Source organism: Mastigoproctus giganteus, chromosome 5 (assembly GCF_048544385.1).
Source record: "Mastigoproctus giganteus isolate SK-2022 chromosome 5, ASM4854438v1, whole genome shotgun sequence".
Classification (NCBI taxonomy): Eukaryota; Metazoa; Arthropoda; class Arachnida; order Uropygi; family Thelyphonidae; genus Mastigoproctus; species Mastigoproctus giganteus.
In genome coordinates, this window is record NC_143579.1 from 239,723,303 (window position 1) to 239,748,250 (window position 24,948).

Genomic DNA, 24,948 nt, shown 5'->3' on the forward strand with positions numbered 1-24,948 from the left:
ATTATTATCAACGTAGAACATATTGAGTATTTCAGCTCTGATTCATACTATATAACATATTATTAAAATTATGTTATTTTTTCAAAAATCACAATCATAACTTACGTGGTAACAATTCTTTAATTTATTTTATTTTACTTCTCTTCAGGTTTTCTTTTGTTTTCAGTCTTCACTAGTCTTAGCAATTCACACAGCACAGCATAGCACAGGCCTACATTCTCAGAGAACCTAGCCTATGGTAGGTTTAGAGGTTATGGAAATTCTATATTTCTTGGATTTTTTTTTGCATGCTGGTATCTTGTGGTTCCTGATGAACCCTGCATATCAAATCCTTTTCTATTTAATTATCAGAAGTGTAAACTGCAAATAATCAAAGCAGCTGCCTGTCCAGAAAATTCTCAATAAACAAATCAGAAAATGGCAAAGCTACAAACTGCAAGGTTCTCTTAATTTGTGAAATAGTCGATCAATAAATATTATGAGGCAGTCGGACCAACTGCTGCATAAAGAATATTAAATGAACAGAATTTAGTGCAGATGGCAAGCACTGGCAATGTAATTTTATGAAATTTTACAAAATTTTCCAAGTATAACTTAAATAAACATGACAAATAATAGAAAAATATTCTGTATCCATAAGCATTAGTATATTATTAATACTAGCCCAAAGAAACAATGAAAGGTTATGACAAAAAAAATTAAGCATAATTTTGCAAATTAATTGTTGATACAGGCAACTCTTGGTTTACAAACATTTGCTACAACGAACACTACAATTCATTCAAAATTTCTTAAAGTCACCAATAGATAGAGTTCCTTATAAAATGAAATGCCAAACGTATAGTAAACATAATTGTAGGATTTAAATAAACTTTTAAAAAATGTATTTATTACAAGAAAATTATTATATAATAATTATACCGAACTGTTCTTGATTAATAAAACTAATCTAGCCATTAAAAAAACAGTTTACATGCCATGCTGTGCAGAATGTTTTCTTGTGGGAAATAAATTGGTGATTCCCCCTATTATAATATAATAGGATCATCGCTTGCTTTGCTCAGGTTATCTTAGACGGTCAACCGTTGGTTCACTTAGGATCGGGGAAAGGAAAGCTTCCCCATCCCTTTCTCTTCCAGTCGCAAAGATACTGAAATGGATAATAGCAGCACTGTGAACACATAGCAAAAAGTTCGCCCGACCAATCTTTTGCATTGCACAACGACAAACGTGATCAGTTGTTTTATAGTCACTGTTAGAGACACATCTAAATTCTGAAGTAATGGAAGAACCTGATATTCCAGAGCCTCCCAGAACATTTACAAGGCAGAAAATGGCTGCAGTTTTTAAATCAATTTCTGAGGAGTTGACAATTTTTGAAGACGACGCAAATATGGAAAGAATTACAAAAGTGAAAAGAGGCATTTATGACTGTCTAGCATGCTACAGTGAGATTTTTGAAGAAAAAAAAGAAACTAACTGTGCAATCTTCTATAAAAACATTTTTAAAAAGTGGAAAACCCAGCGGTTTCTTTATTATCAGATGCCCTTCCATCTACCTCATCTGCACCTAGTGTCACTTATGTGGAAAATATTGAATTCTGATAAAGATATTGACAAGTAAAAGTTGAATACATTAGGCTTTAGCATTAGTAGAGGCACATGATGCAAGAAAGCAAGCTTATACAGAATTAGCCAAAAAAAAAAAAAAAATCCCCTTCCCATTTCACCGATCCATTCATTCCAAATGCTTGTCTAGTTCTGCCTTGAATCTATTTAAGCTATCAACTTTCACAACAACAGATGGAAGTTTGTTCCAGCAATCAACTACCCGCTGGCTAAAGGCAAACTTCCGCACATATGTAGGTACAATACATATATTATATTAGTACTCATTTTATTTATTTATATTTTGTCTTTGTTTTTAATTAAAATTAACAAGTACAATATCTTATTTTTTATTCTTTTCTTATTTTATGTTACGTATCATATACGACAAACCATAATGCATACATACATTACAATAAAACATATTGTATAGACCATTCAATGTTTAGTACATGGTTTTAATGCTTTAAAATGGTTGCTAATGTATACAATATGTATCGTAAAAGCTCCGTAATGCAAGACAAACAAACACATAACAAACAAACGTATGACGAACATAGTCTTGGAACGGAACTTGTTCATAAACTGAGAGTCGCCTGTATATAAATAATAATCTATAAGAACATACCCAAAAATATAACATAATATCAAAAAGTTCAATACCAAGCATACATAAGCAATATTTGGTATTTTAAATTTTTATTTCGATAGTGGTAATGGAACAGGAATTGACACCTGTTCAAATTTGAAACATACTGTAACAGGTAAGAGAGTTTATAAACAAAAATTTATTGAACAGAAAAAGAGGAAACTTTTTCAGGTACACATTAGCTTAGAAAACTAGTAAAGAGACAGAAGCATCTGTATCTTTAATAGTTCTTCCTATGAATAAGTTCAAAATTCGAGGGACAATTTTTGTTAACATATGAAGATTAATAATCCATAATTAATATACACACACATTTTAATTTTGAGCATGATGTTGATAAGTTAAATATATATTATTTACCTGGCAGGCTTGACAGAACTGACCCTTTTCCCACCCACAGTCATTGCCACAACGTCCATAAAATGGAGGGTAACCACACAATAAAATATACCTATCAAATAAAAACAGGAAGCTTATCAAAACTGGTAACAATTGTTAATAAATCTTTAAAAGTATTAAAATATAAGTAATGCATCTATTGCTCAAAACTTCAATCCCAAAGTGTAATCTGAGTATAAATATACAGATGGCAGTGGTATCTTCAGCCTACTTTCAATCAGTATTAAAATGAATGAGGGAGGCATACTTTTGCTGGTCACAAATATAAACTCTCGGGAAGTAACAGATGACTGGATCTCATGAAGTTTACCTTTGGGTAAGGTAAACTTCATGAGATCCAGTCAGGACAGCACGTTGTAAATCAGTGGAATAAACTGCCTGCCACAATCACAACCAAGTTTGGTAAAGTTTAAAGTGGAATTGAACAGTTAGTTTTTGATTATAGGGGAAAAAGTATGAGTAATTGAGAATTTTTTCCTTTGGTTTTTTTTTTTTTTTTTTTTTTAGCAGATGCAGAAAAGTCTGCTTCTCTACATCATTTAGTCATAATATTACTAACACTAAAATCAGTTCAGTTCTCGTGTAGTAACTAGTTGCCAGACCTGCTCCTATACACTCGGCACCTTTCAAGACGCCAACACAGCCTCGGAGTGCTTTCAAAAGCATTTTGAAGATTTATTTCAACATTTATTACAGAGCACTTGGATGTCAGAAGCAGCCCATGCCCATCAATGTGATTTTTTAAAACTAACTGATGTTAATTTACAATAACCATCCTGTCCCAATTCACTTCAAAAAATTGAAGTCATCCCCATTCCAAGAGATGAAAACATTAGTGTGTTTGTCTCATGTTATTTGTTTAATTAAAAATATTGATTCCTGAAAAGATTCATGACTAACAAGAACCACTCAAACTGTTGTTGGTATGGTTGTGTAATGGCACATGGGCTGCTAGGGCCAAGAGGTGACTATTCAGAGATTCTATGAGGCAAGTCAGTTCATGAAGAAACTATAATAAATCAGAATTTATGATATAACTTAATCTGTTTTAAATAGTTGAAAAATTCAGTCAGATTTGCATCATTTTCTGTAAAATGTTTTAATGTCAATGGCTCCTACAAGTCTGTTAAAGATTACAGATTTGCTATGTGGGCATTGTGGTAGAAACTGAATATCACTCACAGCAGTCAACAATGGTTTCTTTTAACTGAAAGCTGCATATTGCAATGTGTGTATATTGAGGAGAATTCTTGCCCACTGTTAGATGTGAATGAGATGTGTATGACCCTTACTAAAACTACCTCTTCCTGCCAATTTTTTCTGACCTAGATTGCCATAGTTGTGATTGCTATTTAACCTGGTTTGTGCCTGCCAGCTTTAAAGCCATTTGTCTTTACAAGTTCTTTGATATTATCATTATCATTTATAATCAGTATAATAATTCAGTTGGGAATCAGTATAATTCCCAAAATGCTCCATTGAATGCCTCCTGTGGTCTTCCGTCAAAAGGATGTCACAAGGATTTTGACGAACCTTGATGCTAAGAAAGCTCCAGGTCACGATGGTGTTTCTCTACTTGTTCTCCAAACCTGTGCTCCTGAACTTACCCCTATTCTTTGTTGCCTTTTTTCACTTTCTTATTCCAAAGATGTTTTTCCTTCTGCTCGTAAATTTGCTCATATCCAGCAAGTTCCTAAAAAGGGTGACAAATCCCTCTCATCCAATTATTGTCTCATTGCAATTACTTCTATTCTTTCTAAAGAAATGGAGAAATCAATTAACTGCCAACTCTTAAACTACCTAGAAACCTTCCATCTAATCAACGATCGCCAGTATGGATTCCGTCAATGTCGATCCACTGGTGATATTCTGGCTTATGTTACCCATTTATGGACTAATTCCATAAATGGGTAACATAATGGAAAGGTTCAGTGAAACACAAGTAGTTGCTCTTGACATCTCAAAGGGTTTCGATTGTGTTTGGCATAAAGGTCTTCTAAACATGCTTCCATCTTATGGTTTGCCAACTGTTTTTTGTAATTGGTTTTCCAGTTTTCTCTCTGATCGCTCACTGAGGCTGATGGTTTGTTATTTGTTATTTGGTTTTTAGGAGCATTAGCAACTAAGGCCATATTGCTCTGGAAATATGCGGTGGTCATTTCCATTGACCTTTCCGCATCCTCTGTATTTGGTGGAGACAGGCTCGAACCCCGGTCTAATCAAGAAGCGTGTGCTACGCACTGCTGCTCCTTCCCACCTGGCTACGGAGGAGCCGAGGGTGATAGTAGATGGCTCTCTGTCTTCTAACTTCTCCACTAATGTCAGTGTCTTCCAAGGTTCAGTTCTTTCCCCCACTCTTTTTCTCTTGTATATTAATGACCACCTTCCACTGACTGGAAATCCTATCCATAGTTTTGCTGATGATAGCACATTGCATTCCACTTTCCATTTTGAGAAACCTTGCCCTGCTCAATCAGCTTCAGCTTCTCGAAAATCTGCTACCAATTCCTTAAATGCCGATCTTCAGGTAATTCTCCAGTGGGGCAAAGACAACTTAGTTGATTTCAATCCTTCTAAAACTCAGTCTTGTCTTATATCTTGCAAAAAGGATTCTTCTGCTCCTATGCTTAGCGGATTTCTAGGCAAAATGATATATCTCTTTTGGGGATTACCCTAACTTCTAATCTTTCTTGGCACATGCACATTACAAATATTGCTTCCTCTGCATGTAAAAAAACTTGGTTTTCTCTTTCGCTCTCAGCATTACTTTTCTTCCAAACATCTGCTCACTCTGTATAAATCGCAAATCCGCCCTACCATGGAATATTGTTCCCACATCTTGGGTTGTGCCTCGAAAACCTCTCTCAGGCTTCTTGATTCCATTCAGAAGAGGGCAGTTAGGTTAATTAATGATTCATCTCTAACAGTCTCTCTCCACTCGCTGTCTCATCGCCGTACTGTTTCTGCTGCATGCCTTTTCTACAGATACTTCCATGGGCACTGTTCTTCTGAATTGGCTTCTATAATTCCCGCACTCTCTTTTAAAACAGTCCGAACACATGCAGCCACCAGCCATTTACTGTCCAACTTCAAACTCACAGAACCAACTTTTCATCTTTCTCGTTTACTCATTCAACTGCCGTTTTCTGGAACAACCTTCCTTCATACGTATTTCCTAAAAATTACAATCTAAGGAAGTTCAAGTGTAATGTCAACAAATATCTTCTTTCATCTTCTCAACCTCCAACCTAAGCACGGTACTAAGTACTATAGGTTATAATACCTTTCGTGTTTGGGGATTACATAAAAAAATAAATAAGTATTATCATTTTATAATCAGTGTAAGACACAAAAAATTGAACTATGTTTGATGTAGCTGGATGTTTGTCAGCTTTGTCAGCTACCTCATGCCCTGGAATCCAATAGGGTATTACTGTCTGGTTTTTTTATTCTAAAAATTCATAAACAGGCTCTGAATTTGTTGCATTATAGGATGGATAGAAGAAGACTAGTTTTTAAGGCTGATAATACACTCAAGGAATCGGTATATATTAAGATCTTGGAGGTGGCCAAGTTATTAACATGTTCTAAAGTTAGTTTAATGGCATATAGTTCAGCAGTATCTGTTTTGAAGCCACCAGTGTGAATTTGATAATAATTAGAATGATCAGTTGAATAAGCTATGTACAGTTGCTAGATGTTGCAGGTGGCTAATGAATTTTTTTCCCCACATTCACAGTCGTCATCATAGAAAGCTATTTCTGGGGACTAAAGTGGATCCAGTTGTTCTATTTCTAGGCAAATATTGTCAAGATGAATGTTTACAGATCTTGTAATCTAATTCCAGCAGGTTTGTTTTCATTTGTCTTATTTTCATAAAATACCAACAGTGGATCAAAAAGGTATTTATGGGCAGGATGTTATGGTAAACTCTGAATTTACTCTGAGGTCAATAGCAAAGATGGATATTGTTGGGAAATGCATATGAGTACATGATTCAGTGTTAAGTAATTTTAGGTTTGCTGATCCAGTAAATTTTCTATGAACTGCCCTCTTCTGTCCGCATGGACAAAACTCCATAATGGGTGGTCATCCACTAAATAGAAAGTAGTAGGTATCCGTGCTACAAGTTTTTCTAGGTCATTGGTAGCATATGATTGATTTGGTGATAGATATACAGAAATGACAGTTAAAGAAAATCAATGACAGTTAGAGGAAGGATGTCTGAGAGACAGTTAAAGAAAATCTGAGCATAATACAGACAGCAACTACTAAAATTAAGGTTTGAAGAGGAGCTGCCATAGCCGAGTGGTCAGGCACGAGGGTGCATAAGTACACATGCCTTGAATGACTGGGGTTGAACATCTCCACTACCCTGAGTGTAACACTACACGGTTACCCCTGATGCCCTATTCTTTCTTTCTAATTCGAGCAATCATGCTCACAAATTTTAAAATTTTGTCAGCAGTATATGTGATGTGGGTTATGAAATGCATCTGCCTGTCAGTCATCACTCCCAGATATTTTTTGAGTTTTAAATGATTGAAGGCTGGCTCCCTCTAGCAAGACCCTTTGATTCCTTGTCACTGAGGCGCCTATGTAGCCAGGTGGGAAGAAGCAGAAGTGCGTAGCAGACGCTTCTTGATTAGACCGGGGTTCGAGCCAGTCACCACCAAATACGGAGGATGTGGAAAAGTCAGGGAATGACCACCGCATATCCCAGAGCAATATGGCCTTAGTTGCTAATGCTCCTAAAAACCAAATAACAAACCTTGTCACTGATAAATGGCCCTGGAGTAATAAGGTTTTAATCTTTGTTTTTGAAACTTCAAGTCTGTGCATATCGCACGAATTCTGATTAAACAAAATTAGAATGCTTTTCCAGTTGTGATCGAGAGTCACCCTCTACTAACATAACCAGGTTGTCAGCATATGCTATCATATTTATAGTGATGTAGTTGCATTTCAGCATTATTTAAGATTAGATTCCACATCACAGGCCCAAATACAGATCCTTGTGGACATCCCCTATAATTCTAATAACTGACCCAGAAGCAGACTTAGCAGTGACTTTCCTGTTGTTGAAGCAATCCTTGATTACTGAATAAATTTGAGGGGAACATTTAGCCTCGCATAACACCATTAAGACACTTTGCCAGTTTGCAGGAGCATCATGATCAATTGCAGGAGCATTTGATACAACGGTATCAAATGCTCCTGCAAAATCAATAAAGATACCTAGACACTACAGTCTACACTATAGTCACTAGCTGCCTAAGCACATCATCATCCCTTCCTTTGCCTTGAAATGGTATTGTGCATACAACAGGATGCTATTGTTGCAGACATATCTCATCTCATTATTCAGACAGCCAACATATATTCATCGATTTCCCCCAATCTGCTCAGCAATGCTATCGGACGATATGAATCCGCCAATTCTTGAGGCTTCAATGGAAATTTCAAAATTATTTTCAAAAATGCCTCTTTCCAAATACCTGAAAAAATCCCAACTCTCGAGCAGGCATTATATATAATAAGCAGATATGATGGCATCACACGAAAACCTCTCTTATTTATTTCATCCTCAACCAGATCCATGCCAAACATCTGTTATTTTTATTTTATGAATTGCCATCTCCAACTCTTCTCTTTGAAATTGGGGCTCATTTCCTATGCCAGAGTAGTTCTCATTAAGCAACATTATATCTTCGTACGCTGAAATATTAGTTTCAGTCTCATTGTGATGGTCAAATCTTGCACCAAATGATCCAATTTTAGTGTTATACTTTTCTCCCAAGTACGAGTTGTCCTTCCTGAATTGAATACGCAACATCTCCAGCAGGGTGTCATATGTTGCCACAGTTTATATACCAATCCCCAGGGACTGTTGTTTCCACATTTGTAACAGGTACCATGCATTATGCTTTTCTCTAAAAATCATTTGTGTGTATTTCCATTTTGCTCACCTGTATTTATTTTAGAAGCAATGATTAAGAGTGCAATGCCATATCTTTCTAAATGTCCCTTAACAAAAAGTTTAAAGGGAAAATCATGTTTAACTAACTTAGTAGGAAATTTAACTTAACTAACTTAGTTAAGTTAAATTTCCTAACTAACTTAGTTAACTAACTTTAATTTAACTAACTTAGCTGAAAATTAAGCTAAGCTATACATACGATCTAGTTATTACATTACAGCACATAAGGACTCCTTAAAAAGTCAAGAGCTAACTTAGTAGGCTATTTTGACACAGTTACTCGTGAACTGGATGTAGGGAACAATTTCAATTTATATGGATTTTATCAAGGCATTTGACTCAGTCTCTCATGAGAGGTTACTGTATAAGCTGGAACATGTTGGGATTATTGTTTGTTTGTTTGTTTGTTTTAGGGTTTTATGGCGCATTAGCATCTAAGGCTATAATGCGCCAAGTCAAAAGGATGTAGAATATAAAACTATAATATTAAAATTATTTGTATATTATTGTAAAATAATATACGATATAAATTGTTCATATAGCATAAAACGATAAAAATATTTTAAATAGAATTATTTAGATTAATAAGTTGTAAAAACTTAAAAATAGCTGACACGTTGTCATTGTCCGATAAAACCTGTCTGAGTGTATAAGGTTCAGACAGATGGCTAAAACATAAACGGCGGTCATTATAAAAGGACGGACATTCAATTAAAATATGACGGACTGTTAAAATGGTGTCACAATTTCTGCACATAGGACGATCGTCTGCCCTCAGCAAATAGCAGTGTGTCAAGTGACAATGTCCTATGCGGAGTCGAGATAGAACAACTTCCTCTTTTCGGTTCCTGCACAGACTAGACTGCCAATGTTCAATTACAGGCTTAATCTCGTATAACTTGTTTGTAATCTGTCCATGCCATGAGTGTTGCCATTGGGATACCAGTTTCTTTCGAATTACCGACCTGTAGTCTGTATAGGGGACTAACAGGCAAGAGTTAAATAGGTTTGCTGATTTGGCTGCAGTGTCTGCCAAATCATTTCCTGAGATCCCAATGTGGCCTGGGATCCAGCAGAAACGAACATCAAATCGAGATTGTAAAAGGAAGTGCAGCTTCTGCTGTATCCGAGTGAGGACAGGATGAGGGTTGAACCTCATCGATGATAAAGCCTGCAATGAACTCAGAGAATCGGTATATATAATATATTTTTTGTGGTGGGTGGTTCGTATGCGATCTAAGGCTAGCTCAACCGCATGCAGCTCTGCAGTGAACACACTGCATTCGTTGGAGATCTGCTCAGATACTGTGGTATCTGGGAAAACAGCTGCAGATCCAACAGACATTTCTGACCTCGAGCCATCTGTGTAGATGGGCAAGAAGTCAGCATGTTCAGAGCGATCAGCTAAAAAGAGCTGCAGGTAGACGGTGGACGAAGTATTGTCCTTTCTCCAGTTGTTAAGGGAGAAGTTGCAGTTTGGGACACGAGCATGCCAGGGTGGAAAAGGTTGCCCTGGTGATGGGGCAACATTGTCTAATGTGATGTTCAAATCGTTGAGAAGCCTTTGGATACGAATACCGAATGGTTGATTGGCAGTCTGGCGAATGTTATACAGATTTTCCCAACGTGGCTCAAAAACGGATGTCCACGTCGGATGGTCTGGCAGGGATTTCAGTTTCAAAGCATACTGTAGAGACAACTGTTTCCTGCGAAGCGATAACGAGGGCTCATTCGCTTCGACATAGAGGCTATGGACAGGAGAAGTTCGAAATGCTCCTGTGGCAATACAGATAGCCTGATGGTGGATGGGATCCAGCCATCGGAGTACGCTGAGTCTAGAGGATGCGTATACCTGGCACCCGTAATCTAACTTAGATCGTACGAGTGCACGATAGAGGCGCAAAAGGGTATATTGGTCAGCGCCCCAGGAATGTGAGGAGATTGCACGTAGGATGTTCAAACCTCTCGTGCACTTCGCACGTAGTTGACGGATGTGTTCCAGAAAGGTCAGCTTTTTATCGAATATAAGCCCCAAAAATCTAGTCTCAGGTACTACTGGGATCGCATTTTGTCCAAGCCTCAGTTCAGGTTCAGGGTGAAGATTGCGCTTTCTGCAAAAATGCATGCAGACAGTCTTTTGTGCAGAGAACCTGAACCCATTATTCGTTGCCCATGAGTTCAAATGGTCAATGGTACGTTGCAGTTGCCTCTCAATTACCCTCATGTTGCAGGAATGACAGAATATGCTAAAATCGTCAACATAGAGGGCACAGTTTACAGTTGGAGGAAGTTGTTCTGTGACGGAATTCACTTTAATGGCAAAAAGCGTAACACTTAAAACGGATCCTTGAGGTACTCCCTCCTCTTGGATAAAAGAGCGAGAGAGAGAGAGTAGATCCTACACGGACTTGGAAAGAACGGTGACATAAAAAGTTTTTAATAAAATTGGGGAGATTACCTCTAAGGCCGATGCTGTAGAGGTCTTTTAAAATTCCAAATCTCCAAGTTGTGTCATAAGCTTTTTCCATATCGAAGAACACTGACACCAGGTGTTCCCGTTTTAAAAAGGCATCTCGAATGGAAGTTTCGAGCCTGATTAAGTGGTCCAAAGTTGACCTATTCCTACGGAAGCCGCACTGAAATCTGGAGAGAAACCCATTAGCCTCCAAATACCAGATAAGGCGGGCATTGACCATTCTCTCCAGAATTTTGCACAGACAGCTAGTCAGAGCAATAGGACGGTAGTTCGTTGGGATTTTGGGATCCTTTCCTGGTTTAGGAAAGGCAAGCACGATTGCCTTATGCCAGGAATCCGGAAACTGCTCTTCTTTAAATATTCTGTTATATAGAAAAAGCAGTTGGTCCATGGATTTTGCAGACAGATGTTTGATCATATCATAATGGATAAGATCTGGTCCGGCAGCACTTGCCTTGGTAAGAGTTAGAGCTGTTTCTAACTCTTCCGTGGTAAAGGGCCCGTTATAGGGATGAGACCTTCTTGAATGAAAGTTTATTGGCTGTTTTTCACATTTATCTTTCCAGACCAGAAATTCTGAGGAGTAAGCAGATGTTGACGAGATGGCAGAAAAGGTCTCCCCAAGTACATTGGTTATTGCAATTGGATCTGCAATAACGCATCCATTATACTCCAGGACCGAAGAAGGGTGCGATGTATATTTACCCTTCATTTTCCGGATTTTGTCCCATATAGCTTTACTGCTGGTTGACTGGGTAATGGTGGATGTAAAGCGGACCCACGATTCCTTTTGGCTCTGACAACGAATATATCGCGCTTTCGCGCGTGCACGTTTGAAGGCTAAGAGATTGGCTGTGGTAGGATATCTTCGGAATATCCCCCAAGCTTTATTTTGTGCCTTTTTTGCTGCTGTGCATTCAGTATTCCACCAAGGTTTTGGAAATGGTGGAAACCGGTTAGATGTTTTCGGAATTGTAGCTGCAGCTGCATGGACAATTCTTTCTGTGATGTACGCCACTGCATCATTGATAGACTCCCGACTGACTGTACTGATGTTAAAGTCTACCAGGTGTTGAAAGGTGTTCCAGTCAGCCTGATCAATCTTCCATCGCGGTAACCTAAAAGGTGAGCATGGCATCCCTTTAAGTAGGCTGGTTATCACGGGGAAGTGATCACTTCCATAAAGATTCTCCTCTACCTCCCAGTTGATTGAAGGAAGGAGAGAGGGGGAGCATATAGACAGGTCGATAGCAGAGAACGTACGGGTAGGCATGTGGAAAAAGGTGGTACTTCCCACATTTAGGAGGGATAGGTCATTGTCATTGAGCATATGCTCTATAACACGTCCCCTTCTGTTAACATTTGCACTACCCCACAGGGTGTTATGTCCATTAAAATCGCCCAGGAGTAATACAGGAGTAGGCAGCTGCACAATGAGATCATCAAGGTCCGTCTGGGAGATATCAGCCCCAGGTGGTAAATAAACTGAGCAGACTGTTATTAAAAAAACCTACCGTAAGGCGAACCGCTACCGCTTCTATGTTGGTGGTGAGCGCAATAGTTTGATATGGGGTATGGTTGCCCAGAATTATAGCAACACCCCCATGAGCAGGTCCATCCTCACTTCTGTCTTTTCGAATGATAGTGGTGTTACGAAGCGAAGCGTTTTCATTTGCCTTCAGGTATGTCTCTTGTAAGCAAAAGCAGACTGGCTCATGCTTTTGCAGAAGGGCCTTGATGTCATCATTGTTTTGCCGGAATCCACGACAGTTCCACTGTAGGAATTTAGCCATTATTTTGGCTTGGTGGGTCCATCAGGCGGCTTCCGAGGTGCTGAGGGCTTACCTTTTTCAGTCCTGGATTTATCCTTCCTGGGGAAGTACGGACGCTGTCCAGTGTCCATTTCCTCCTCAGCAAAGAGCTCCAAGAGTGAGTCTTCTTGTACCTCCTTCTGCTCTACATCCATGTTTTCTTGGGTTGTAGGTGGTATTTCACCTTTCTTAATCTTTTCTTTCGTGATTGCTTTTGTTATTTGTGGAGCATTAGGAGGTACTGATATAGGAGTGGCAGCTGATTGATCCTTCTGTGCAGGTTTTTGGGAGCTTAAGAGATAACGTGCGATAGGGGTAAATGATTCTTTTGGAGGGATGGACATGTCCGTCTGAGTTCCAATGGAACACCTCCCTGCTACCTTCTGGGCGTAGGTAGGTTTTTTGATGTTGAGAGGTTTCACTGCTTTCCTTGCCTCCTGATACGATATGTTTAGCTCTGCCTTCAGCCGTTGAATTTCTTTTTCTTCTTTCCACCTCTGGCATGCTCGTGAATAGGCCGGATGTTCGCCTTCACAATTAATACAGGTGGGTTTTGCGGCTGAACATGCTGTTGTTTCGTGGTCCTTTGCACTGCATCGAGCGCATGCAAGGACTCCGCGGCAGGCCATTTGAGAATGTCCATATTTCTGGCATTTAAAACACCGTAAAGGGTTTGGAACATATGGACGCACTGGACAGTTGATGTAGCCAGCTTTAATCTCATCAGGAGGTTTGGGAGAGTTAAAAGTCAGGATAACACTCCTGGTTTTAACAAGTTTCCCATCCCTACGCGCACTAATTCTCTTGACGGCTATAACTCCCTGAGGTTTCAGTTCCAAGCAGATTTCCTCCTCGGTTACGTCGAGAAGGTCCCATTCCGAAATGACACCTCTCGATGAGTTTAGTGTTCTATGTGGTGTTACTGTTATGGGTATTCCTCCGATTGATGTTGCACGGAGTAGCTGCTCAGATTGCCTGTCAGTTTTGGTTTCGATTAAGAGGTCTCCAGAACGGAGCCTCTTAACTGACTTGGGTGAACCTGCTAACCCATCTAACCCTTTCTGTATGAAGAAGGGCGACATTTTGCCAATCGGTTTTTCTGTGGTAGAATGAATTATTAAAAATCTTGGAACAGGCCCTGATGAAATTTCTGTTCGCTGCCTCTTTGTTGCAATAATATCTGCCTCTCCGTCTATGTTTTCAGATAGGGACCGGGTTGGGGCCCCTGAAGAAGTAAGTTTATCAGGATTCATGGAAATTTTTAAGTTGTTCAGTGCCCGGGCTCCCCACCCACCACGGAGCCCAAAGGGACGCCCACTACCCGGCATGCAATAAATGCGCTCGGGAGTGGGACGCCAGGGCTACCCAGACACTATACCCGCACCGCCGCCAGCCTGAATCCTGTCCCTCGGACCATGAGGGTAGGGGCGTGGCATTGACACGGTTGACCCTCGCAGGCGAGCCTACTAGCCGATTGATCCTAGCCGGGCCTTCCAGGACCACCCGTCTTGTCGAAGCAGGGGCCAAAGTGGTGTATTGAAGCTGGGCCCCTCAACCACCAGGATCCCCCTTTCCGAATTTCCACGGGTCGCAGCGCACGGCAAACACGCCGGATTCCATTGATGTAAGCCCGGAACCTAGGCTGTGGGCGTTGGATCCCAGTGATGCTAGTCTGGAAATCCAGCAGCGTCACTGGGAGGTCCCCTCACCACGTACAGGTGCCCACGTCGAGGGGTGGGATTATTGAAAAAATTCTAAGGTGCATTGCTGGGTGGCTGCAGGGCAGAAGCAGAGGGTTGTGATTAATAGATATTCTTCAGATTGGTATTAAGTCAGAAGTGGGGTCCTCCAAGGATCAGTTCTTGGACCACTGTTGTTTCTGATTTTCATAAACAACATTGATGGGGGTAGAAGCCCCGATGTCAAAATTTGCAGACAACGCAAAGATTGGTACAGTAGTTAACAATCAGTACCAAGCACTGCTCCTTAAGTATTACTTGAACAAGCTATAAGAATGGTCAGAAAAGTGGCAGCTATGTTTTAATGCAGCAAAATGCAAGGTCTTACACTTGGGGAATCAACCCAAAAATAAATAATACACTTGATGGTATTGAATTGAACAGTAGAAGAAAGGGATCTGGGGGAAGGGGTTATAACACAGGCAGATGTGAAGTTTTCTGAGAAGTATAAACGGGCAGACAGGAAAGCCCATGATACCCTATTGATGATTTATTGAACATTATCCTGTAGAGATATGGAGGTCATAGTCCTACTGCATAAGGCAATTGTAAGACCACATTTGGTTCTGTGTTCAAGTACGGAGAAAAACAGACTGAGTTTCTTGAAAGGGTCCAAAGATGAGCAACTCACGTGGTGAGATCAACAAAAAGGGTGACTATACGAGGAAAGACTCCAATTATGTGGGCTACAGAGCTTGGCAACCAGGCACCTTAGAGGTGACCTGATTGAGGTTTATAAAGCTTACTCTGAGATGGGTTAGCAAAATGAATGAACGCAGAATTTTCATTGTTTTAGAGGATTTCAAAACTTGGAGACACAAATTCAAATTACAGGAGAAGAGGTTTAGACTAGATTGAAGGAAGTTTTTTTTTTAGCCAGTGAGTCATTGATTTCTGGAACAGATTGCCTTCACAGGTAGCTAAGGCTGAATAAATTCAAATAAGTTCAAATTCAAAAAAACAAATGAAAAAAAAAAAAAAAAAAGGCTGAATAAGTTTGAATAAATTCAAAGGTAAACTGGGTAGTTAACTGTGTGGGGGGGGGGGTGAATAATTTGTTTTTATTATCGACTCGGTTTTTTTTTTGGCCAGTGCAGCAAAAGCCTGGGGCTTCCTTGCACTATATGGCTATTAATATTACTATATATTTCTAGATGTTGATTCTTTACAAGAGTTCTTTTAGATATTTGTTGATTTAAAGATGTGTTAGTAATTAGTAACAAATGATGCAAGAAAGCGAGCTTTTACAGGCCAGGGAGAAAAAAAAAAAAAACCAACCCTTTTCACGTTGCCTGTCCATTCCCTCAAACAGTTTGTCTTGGTATGATGACAGTACTGATCACACAGCCTCCTTCTAAAAGTGAAAGCTGTCTGTTTACTGTAGCAATCTCACTTCAGTTCCAACCCATAAGAACTTGCCCAGGTTTCATTAGTAACAACAATCCCATATAGATATGTATACTGTACACCTCGAAAAGCCGACCGGGCTAGCCGAGTGGGTAAAGTACCTGCCCGGTAACCCAAAGGTCGCGGGTTCGATTCCCGCCTCGGGCTTGGATCAAGTACTGCAAAAACCTTGGGAGGTGCAATATGGCCACAGAAGCCGATGCGCCAACAACTACCAAAAAAAAAAAAAAAAAACCTCGAAAGTGTAAATAAACAAGTGAAGTTGCTGAATTTAAGAGGAGTTTAAGACTGGAACATTACATCCAGTATAGTGGATTAGTCGTCATACTTAATCAGCATGGAATATAACAACTAGCCCATGGAATATGAAAGCATGTAACTTACAGATGCTGATCCACACCAACACCTGTAGATTACACACTTTAACATTTGTTATTAACATTAACAAGTCCCTTTGAAAATTTATTCATGTGACATTAAACTTCATGACTGAACTTCATTACTAGATATCTTCCCTATGTCTTTATAAAACATATTTGCATTAGCAACTTCCAAGACTAATTTTACTGAAAAGTTTTATTTTTTTGATTCTTTAGAAAACATTTTTTACAGCAACTACTAAGGACCCTGATTTTTAACATCCTGTGACAAAAAAAATTAATTAGACACATTTATATTGATTTTGTAATGCAATAAAGTGGGTTCCAACCAATTTTATTTAATAGTACTCAGAAGCATAAATATACATAACCACATAACATACATAATTACTCCCAAGCTCCAGAGGTCACATCTCTTGTCATAAGTTGTAGCTTCTCCAATAAAAGCTTCAACAACTTCTGGGGCCATGAACTCTGCAGACCCAACCTGAAAAAACAAGTTAGGTAGTGTATATAAAAAAAAAAAAAAAAAAAAAAAAAATCGCATTACATTTCAGGCATTTTCAATTTCTTAAATTAATTGAATGTTTTATTTGTCTATTATTAATAGAAGTGAAAAGTAAGTAACTAATTATCTTCTTATGAATTAATTACTAACTGATTAACTAATAACATAAAAGTAATTGTTTTCATCTCACTGAATACACCTTACAACCTAACAACTTTATATTTTGTAATATTTTGTAACAAATTGAGTGTGACATAATTAAACAAATGACAGTTATATACCTGATACTACAATTTCATAATGCACTTTATTTCTAACTGGATTTTAATTACAATATGCATTAATAAATAATTATTAATATAATTATCAAATAGTAGTAATTTGTGATGTATATATTTAGTAAACTCATAAAATGAGCTGCAACAAGGGGCAACGACTTTTTTTTTTTTTTTTTTTTTTTTACAAAAACCCCAAACACAAGAGGTATTAGAACCTAAAGTACTTAGTACCATGCTTGGGTTGGAGGTTGAGAAGATGAAAGAAGATATTTGTTGACATTACATTAGATGAACTTTTGCAGAAATGTGCAAACCAAGCACATTTCATTTCTGTGCATTTGCCATATTGTCCATTCATTCCTCCAATCAGCACATGGCAACAAACATGGTATCCAGTGATTCTACAATAAATGGCATATGGATAACCTAGGTGACAAGGATGAAAATAAGAAATAATAATTAACATTCTCACTTTCAGTTCCAATTGTTAATTAAATAAAATTTTGATGGCTGGACTTATCTTTCAAAAAAAAAAAAAAAAAAAAAAAAGAGAGAGAGAGAGAGAGAGAGAGAGAGAGAGAGAGAGAGAGAGAGAGAGAGAGAGACCCAAAAATAAAATTTCCAAAAATCCATCCAATGGGAATAAAGTTACTATGTGCAGACAGATGATGATAAGTACTCGTGCATATACACTGTCCTACTATTAATATCTGGACACCCCCTCAATTGATAGCAGGTCATCCTACACAAGTAGTGCCACTTGTCAGACATAACTATAAATATTCTTGTAGGTCTTTGAGGAGACAGCAGCACACCTGGTGAATGAAAGATTCCGTGATCATAAGTTGTATGACCACTTCAATGGAATGATAATAGGATGTTACTGAAGATCCTTATGTCAACAGTTAGCGATGTTAAATATTCTTTTAGCAGCATGATGCACAGATATCAATAACTGGAAATTGCTGAATAATGAACACTTAAATCTGTGTGAAGTGTAATCTACCTTTAATTTTTTAAAGAATTATAGATTATTCTTATAGATTGTTCCGTGGTACTTCTTGTACTTCATTGGTGTACTGATGATGCCATAAGGATGTCATTACAAGAGTTCACCGAAGAAGTGGTACAGGAAGTACCATGAAACATCTGAGAATAAGCTACAATTCTCTAAGAAACTGAAGGAAGATTACACCCCATGCAAGGTCTTAACCTTGCATGGGATGTAATCTTCATTACTTCACATTGCTCATTACTTCATTAATTTCCAATTAGTGATGCAATCTGCAAATGGAAGAGGACTGTGCTGAAACCTCAGAAAACAACCCAGAAAAACCTGTGCAGCTAACAGAACACGAAAGGAGGGCACAGCAAAGAATATTCTCCTCAGAACAAAGGTCAATATTAATGCAACACACACTGGCCCTCAATGAGACAACTGGAACACACGTAAGCACCAGTACAGTGCACAGGATGCTGCATGATATGGGTTACCATACAGTGCGGTGCAGCCATCCACAAGCCACTAATTCAACCTGACCAGTGTCAGATATAATCTAGCTTGGTGTATGGAAGTTGTGCTTTGGAGTGATAAGTCATGATACATGGTCTACTAATCTGACGGTTATGCCTGGGTGTAACAAATGCTGGAGAAAACCATCCGCTAGACTGTATCATCCCAACAATGAAGTTTGGCAGAAGCAGTTGGTCTGGAGCCATTTTTGTGGTTTGGCTTGGGACCATTGGACAAAATTATGAATGCTAAGGTTCTCTAGACATCCTAGATAAGTGGTTCCACCGGTGGGGCCGTGGCCCTTTTCAAGTCTGCCGCATTACCAATATTGTGGCAGCATGTTGGGGAAGACCCATACCTCTATCAGCAGGACACTCATGTTATACCTGCTCACATTGTGACAGAGTGCTAAAAAGTCTGACTGGCCAGACCACAGCCCTGACCTCAATCCTACAAAGAACCTCTGGGATAAAGGATCATCAGGTGCATGAGAGAGAGAGAGAGAGAGAGAGAGAGAGAGAGAGAGAGAGAGAGAGAGAGAGAGAGAGAGAGAGAGAGAGAGAGAGAGAGAGAGAGAAGACTGCCCAAAAAAAGAGCTAAACTACTTGCTGCAGTGAAGGCCAAATGGCAGAAAATATTGGAGGATATTAACAAAGAACTGGAAGGGTGTTCCATAGAGACTAGAGGTTGTTATGAAGGCTAAAGATTTCAGCACATATTTTTTCTGTAAATAAAGATTATTTGTGTGTGTGTGTGTGTGTGTGTGTGTGTGTGTGTGTGTGTGTGTGTGTGTGTGTGTGTGTGTGTGTGTATATATATATAATATTAAGGATAATATAAAGAACCATTAGAATAAGCAAATCAATCCAATAATAATACCATCAGGGACCTAAGAAAACACAAAAAAAAGGGTCCTACTATAGGAACGGGTTTGCGATCCTGGGCATACCCGAGCCACAACTTATATCTTGTAATGTCTTTAAACTGTCCTACACTCTTTATTTTTATTTCTCCGAAATTATTAGGGCAATCCAAGGACATAGGAGAAACTATTTCTTATCTATACCACTATTTTTCACCTTTGTGGAGTTCAGGTTCTATTATTCCTACTCCTTTAGTTTTTCTTCTTACTATCTGCATGTTTCTCTATGCGTTAATTTAATTATTTATTTTTACCGTATCCATCACATAGGGGGCACCACATTATTTTGACGACTATTACATTATGTCCTAGATACGGTCAATATGTAGTATGTATTATATATTTAATCTTATTTTAATCATTAAATTACGTTCTCTGTCGGGTCAACATTGATTAATATATGCTTACATTTATATTTTACTTATATTTCTTACTTTTGATTCTAATATTTCTAAATTTTCTTAACTTTTATTATCATCTTTCCATTTATTTATATTCGATTTACATTCAGCCTATACTGTGTATATTTGGTTTAGATTTAAATTACTTAGCATATATTGATCATCACAGAAACAGAGAACCTCTTGTCGCTTTTTGCCTTCATTCTGGGCGGTTGGCCCCAGTTGAAGTCATCTAGATTGTTGGTAAAAAGCGATAATAAATTTTTTTTTTTTTTTTTGCGTTTTCTTAGGTCCCTGATGGTATTATTATTGGACTGATTTGCTTATTCTAATGGTTCTTTATATTATCCTTAATATTATAGACATTATGGGTGTATTGCATGATTGCTTGCAACTGCTTTGACTCAAATATTATTTACATATTAGTTACAGTTATTGTCATTTTAACTTTCTTTCTTTACTTTTTTATCAATAATTATAAATATGTATATATGTAGCCATATGTAAGTCAGCAATTTAAATAGCAAAATGAAGAAAAAAAAAAGCCAGTGTTTCAGAAATATCACATCAAAGATCTAAACAAAATACACTGTGCTGCAACTTTATTAGGTACACCCCTGCCATGCACACAATTTCTGAAATGGTAGTTCTCCTGAACTTTTCACGCACTCCGTTTTCAACGGTGTATCAAGAATAGTGCAACGAACAGAAAACATCCTCTCAACAGCACTCCTGTGAAAGAAAATCGCTTGTTGATGATCAGAGAGGGATGGCTAGAATTGCGCAAGCAAACAGACTGGCCACAATGTCACATATCACATACAACCTTGGTGCGCAGAACAAAATATCACAACAGACTACTAGCCGCACTTTGTCGTGAATGGGCTACAACAGCAGAAGGCCACATTGTGTACCTTTGTTATCAGTGAAGGACAAGAGAGCACGCCTCCTGTGGGCACAGCAACACCAGCACTGGACTACTATCGAGGATTGAAAAACAGTTGCTTGATCTGAGGAGTCGAAGTTCCTGGTGCATCATGTTGATGGAAGGCTCAGAATTTGGCGAAAACAACATGAATCCATGGACCCATCATGTCTGCCAACTACTGTGCAAGGTGGTAGTGAGGGCAGTGTTATGGTGTAGGGAATGTTTTCTTGGCACATGTTAGGTCCATTGATACCCATAGATTCACATCTGAATGCCACATCATACCTAAACATCGTTGCTGACCAAGTGCATCCGTTCGTGTTGACAATTTATCGTCAGTCAGATGGTTACTTCCAGCAAGATAATGCACTGGTGCACAAAGCCCAAATCACTATGGAATGGGTCCAGGAACAGGACAATGACTTTTCTTTGCTGCAGTGGCCAGCTCAGTGCACGGATCTCGATCCTATTGAACATCTTTGGGATGAGCCGGAAAGGGCTGTTCGCTGCAGGCCTACACCTCCATTGAATCTCAAGGAACTGCGTGACACACTCATGTCTGCATGGTACTCCATTCCTGCATGTTTTCAGCATTTTGTTCAGTCCATGCCTAGAGAAATTCAGGCTGTTTTGAAGGCTAAAGGAGGCTCAACACGCTACTAGGTAGGTGTACCTAATAAAGTGGCAGCACAGTGTTATGCATACAAAGAAATGGTGGGGGGGGGGATAAAAACAGACTAAGAAAAGGACAATGGCAGTAATGTGAATCCTCCCTCCGTTTTTGGGCTTAGTCTTTTACTCTGAACTTTGCTGAGATATTCCTACCTGTTCACATCACTCTTTGCTTTTTCAATAGATTTATGATTTATAATTAACTATATTTGGTCACTAAAGCTTTGTGCAAGCTAGTGTTAGTTATGCATTTCTTCATTAAAAATTTTAAAAAATGTAATCATAAATATTCAATTTTTTTTTTTTTTTTTTTTTGACCACCACACATCAACACCACATTATTAGATGCATATGATGCAAGCTTATACAGCATCAGCCAAAGAAAAAAAAAAAAAAAAACAGAATCATCCCATTTCACTCGTTCATTCATTCCAAAAGTTTGTCCACTTCTTCCTTGAATTTATTTAAGCTATCAACTTCCACAATGATACATGGAAGTTTGTTCCAGCAATCAACTACCTGCTGTCTAAAGGGAAATTTCCGCCATCTATTCAACAACTGTCTTTCCTCATTTTCAGTTTATGCTCCCTCAGGTTTGTACTCTGAGCATGAGGAAGAATCCCATCAGCATTCAGCTTGCTCAATCCATTCAAGGCCTTCCTCAATCAGATCATCTTGCAGTTGACTAGTCTACAAACGCTGCAATTTGCAGACCTTAAAGACTTTTTTCGTAAGCACACCCCTTTGTTCCTCTTACCAGTCGTGTTGCGCTTCACTGTACGTATTCTAGTAACTCTACATTCTTCCTATAATGTGGCTTCCAGATCTGTATGCAGTCCATTGCCTTATACAAGGGGATAAACACCTCCTTATCCCTGCTAGCAAAGTTCCTTTATATCATTGATAAGACCCCATGACCTGCTCTGGCAGCCTGTCTGCATTGCTCAGAAAATTTCATATCTGACTGCACGATTACCCCAGGTCCCTTTCATTCTCCACTACCCTGAGTGTAACACTACACGGTTGGTACATTTCTCTTAGGTTACTGTTAAACTTCAGTTGCCACTTCTCAGCCTACCTGCCCAATATTTCTAGATCCTGTTGCAGCAGTGTACTGTCATTAGTGTCATTAACAACCCTGCCGACCTTCATATCGTCTGCAAATGTGGACATCATCAATATCATTAATGAATACAGAAAAAAACAATGGACCCAAAACTGAACCCTGGGAAACTCCACTAATAACATTTGTCCACGAAGAGCAGTGTCCATTAATTACCACTCTCTGTTGTCACCCACTCAACCATCCTTTTATCCATTGTAGCAACTTGTCCTTAATGCCATACCACTCCAATTTGTACAGCACTCTTCCATGTGCAACAGTATCAAAAGCTTTCCTGAAATCCAAGTATATGATATCAAAATTATTTTTTGCATCCAATTGCTTTGTGACCACATCATAGTATCCCATTAAATTGGTCAGACAAGACTTCCCTTTAACAAACCCATGCTGTCTAATTATTACTGCAGTCTTGTCTAGATGATCCTGCAATGCTTCTTTAACCAGTGACTATCATTTTCCCCAGAACAGAAGTTAAACTAACAGGTCTGTAATTGCTCGTGTCACCCTTTGATCCCCCTTTGTGAATTGGAGATACATTTGTACATCTGCAGTCCACGAGGACCTTCCCTAAGTCCAACGATGCTCTCATAATTATGGCTAAGGATTTGCTTACTTCCTTTGCCACCTCCTTTAATATAACTGTATGGATCCCATCTGCTCCAATGCCTTTCTTATGTTTAACTTCAGCAATTTCTCCTCCACTTTGCTGTCAGTTATTAGAAAATCATTAAGCTCCCTGTTAGAGTTTAATAAGCTTCTGTTCTCCACTTCCCTATAGAATTCCTCATGTTTGAATTTAAATGCAAAATACTCATTCAGTTTGGCAGCTATCTGAGCAGGACCATCTACAGTCAATACATCAATATCAAGCAGACCAATTTGATTCACCCACTTCCTTTTACAGTTTATATAAGTAAAGAAGTCTTTGCTGTTTTTCTTTGCATCCTTTTCTAAAGATTTCTCATAATCTGCCTTTGCCTAACCTCCTTTGTGACATATGTATGAAAATTCTCACCCTCATTTGTAATATGAAATAAGGGATCTATTCAAAGATAAATCTTATTCCCAAAACATATCACAAAATAAGGGAAAGAAAGACAAACAAGTTAGGTATTGTACACATTTTATTACATTTAAAGAGCATCCATTCTTTTCTGAAATTACTAATTTTTTTTGTAATTGCATTTATTCAATTATTTTTTACGTAGCACTCTAAAAGACGCAATGAAAATCTGTTGAATAAAATCAGTGACATTTTTACAAAAAATTAAGAATAATAACTTAAGATCTTGGCATCTAGTGTTAAAAAATATTTGTATAAACACATTAAATTTTGAAAATGGTTAATTCTGTACACTGTTTTACCCCTTATGCACACATAATTCAAATCAATTCCAAGCTCAATGATCCTTTTGATTACCACTTACTTTTTCAGACAGAATCTTATCAGTTTCCTCAGCTGCACTAATTATTTGTGCTATGATTCTTTCCCTTCAGTATGTGGGACTATACATATGCCTGCTCTGATATTCCTTGCCAAACACTTCTTATTTAGAATCTTCTCTGTTTGATGTCCTTCTCTGACTTGAAATTTCTTTATCACATTCTGTCATACTCATCTGTTGCCTTTGTTTTCCCAATGCTACTAATCACTCTTAACTCTGACTTTTTTCAATCTAATTTTCCGAACAGAGAGATAATTTTAATGTTCACAATTATAGGTTGTTTCAGTTTTCTAGTTATACAGACCCAGTTGGTCTGTTTTTGAAATTACTAATGATCCTACACAACCTGTTCATCTACCTACCAGAACACAAGACCATACTAACGATATTCTTGATCTCTTCCTCACCAACACAACATGGTTAATATTAGTAGTACTGTAGGAACAAAGATCAAAACTTTATGATGAAATACACTGCCAAAGTGATTTGGCATTAAAAGAATGCAAAATGGAATGCATTCAATGATTTCTACCCCTCTTTTCCTCAGTTGAATTACTGTTTTAAATCTTCTTATTATAAATATAGCCTAATGCTTGCTTGGATTCTACCAGTGAAGCTATTCTTGTAGGGATAAAATCCTTTATTCTCTACATTCCACATGAAAATCTCATCCTTTATCTAAACCTTTGTTTCCAATAAATTTACTAGG

At 38.3% G+C, this 24,948-nt stretch overlaps 1 protein-coding gene across 1 annotated transcript in view; it reads right to left on the reverse strand.

The window, feature by feature from the left end:
* LOC150086320 (MAP kinase-interacting serine/threonine-protein kinase 1-like) overlaps nt 1-24,948 on the reverse strand; it is a 164,470-nt gene that overhangs the window by 14,522 nt on the left and 125,000 nt on the right. Inside the window, exons 9-10 of the mRNA XM_090374490.1 lie at nt 16,833-16,936; nt 2,618-2,708 (exon numbers count right to left, since the gene is read on the reverse strand). Of these exons, the coding sequence (XP_090230616.1) occupies nt 2,618-2,708; nt 16,833-16,936 (195 nt within the window). The remainder of the gene's footprint in view (nt 1-2,617; nt 2,709-16,832; nt 16,937-24,948) is intronic.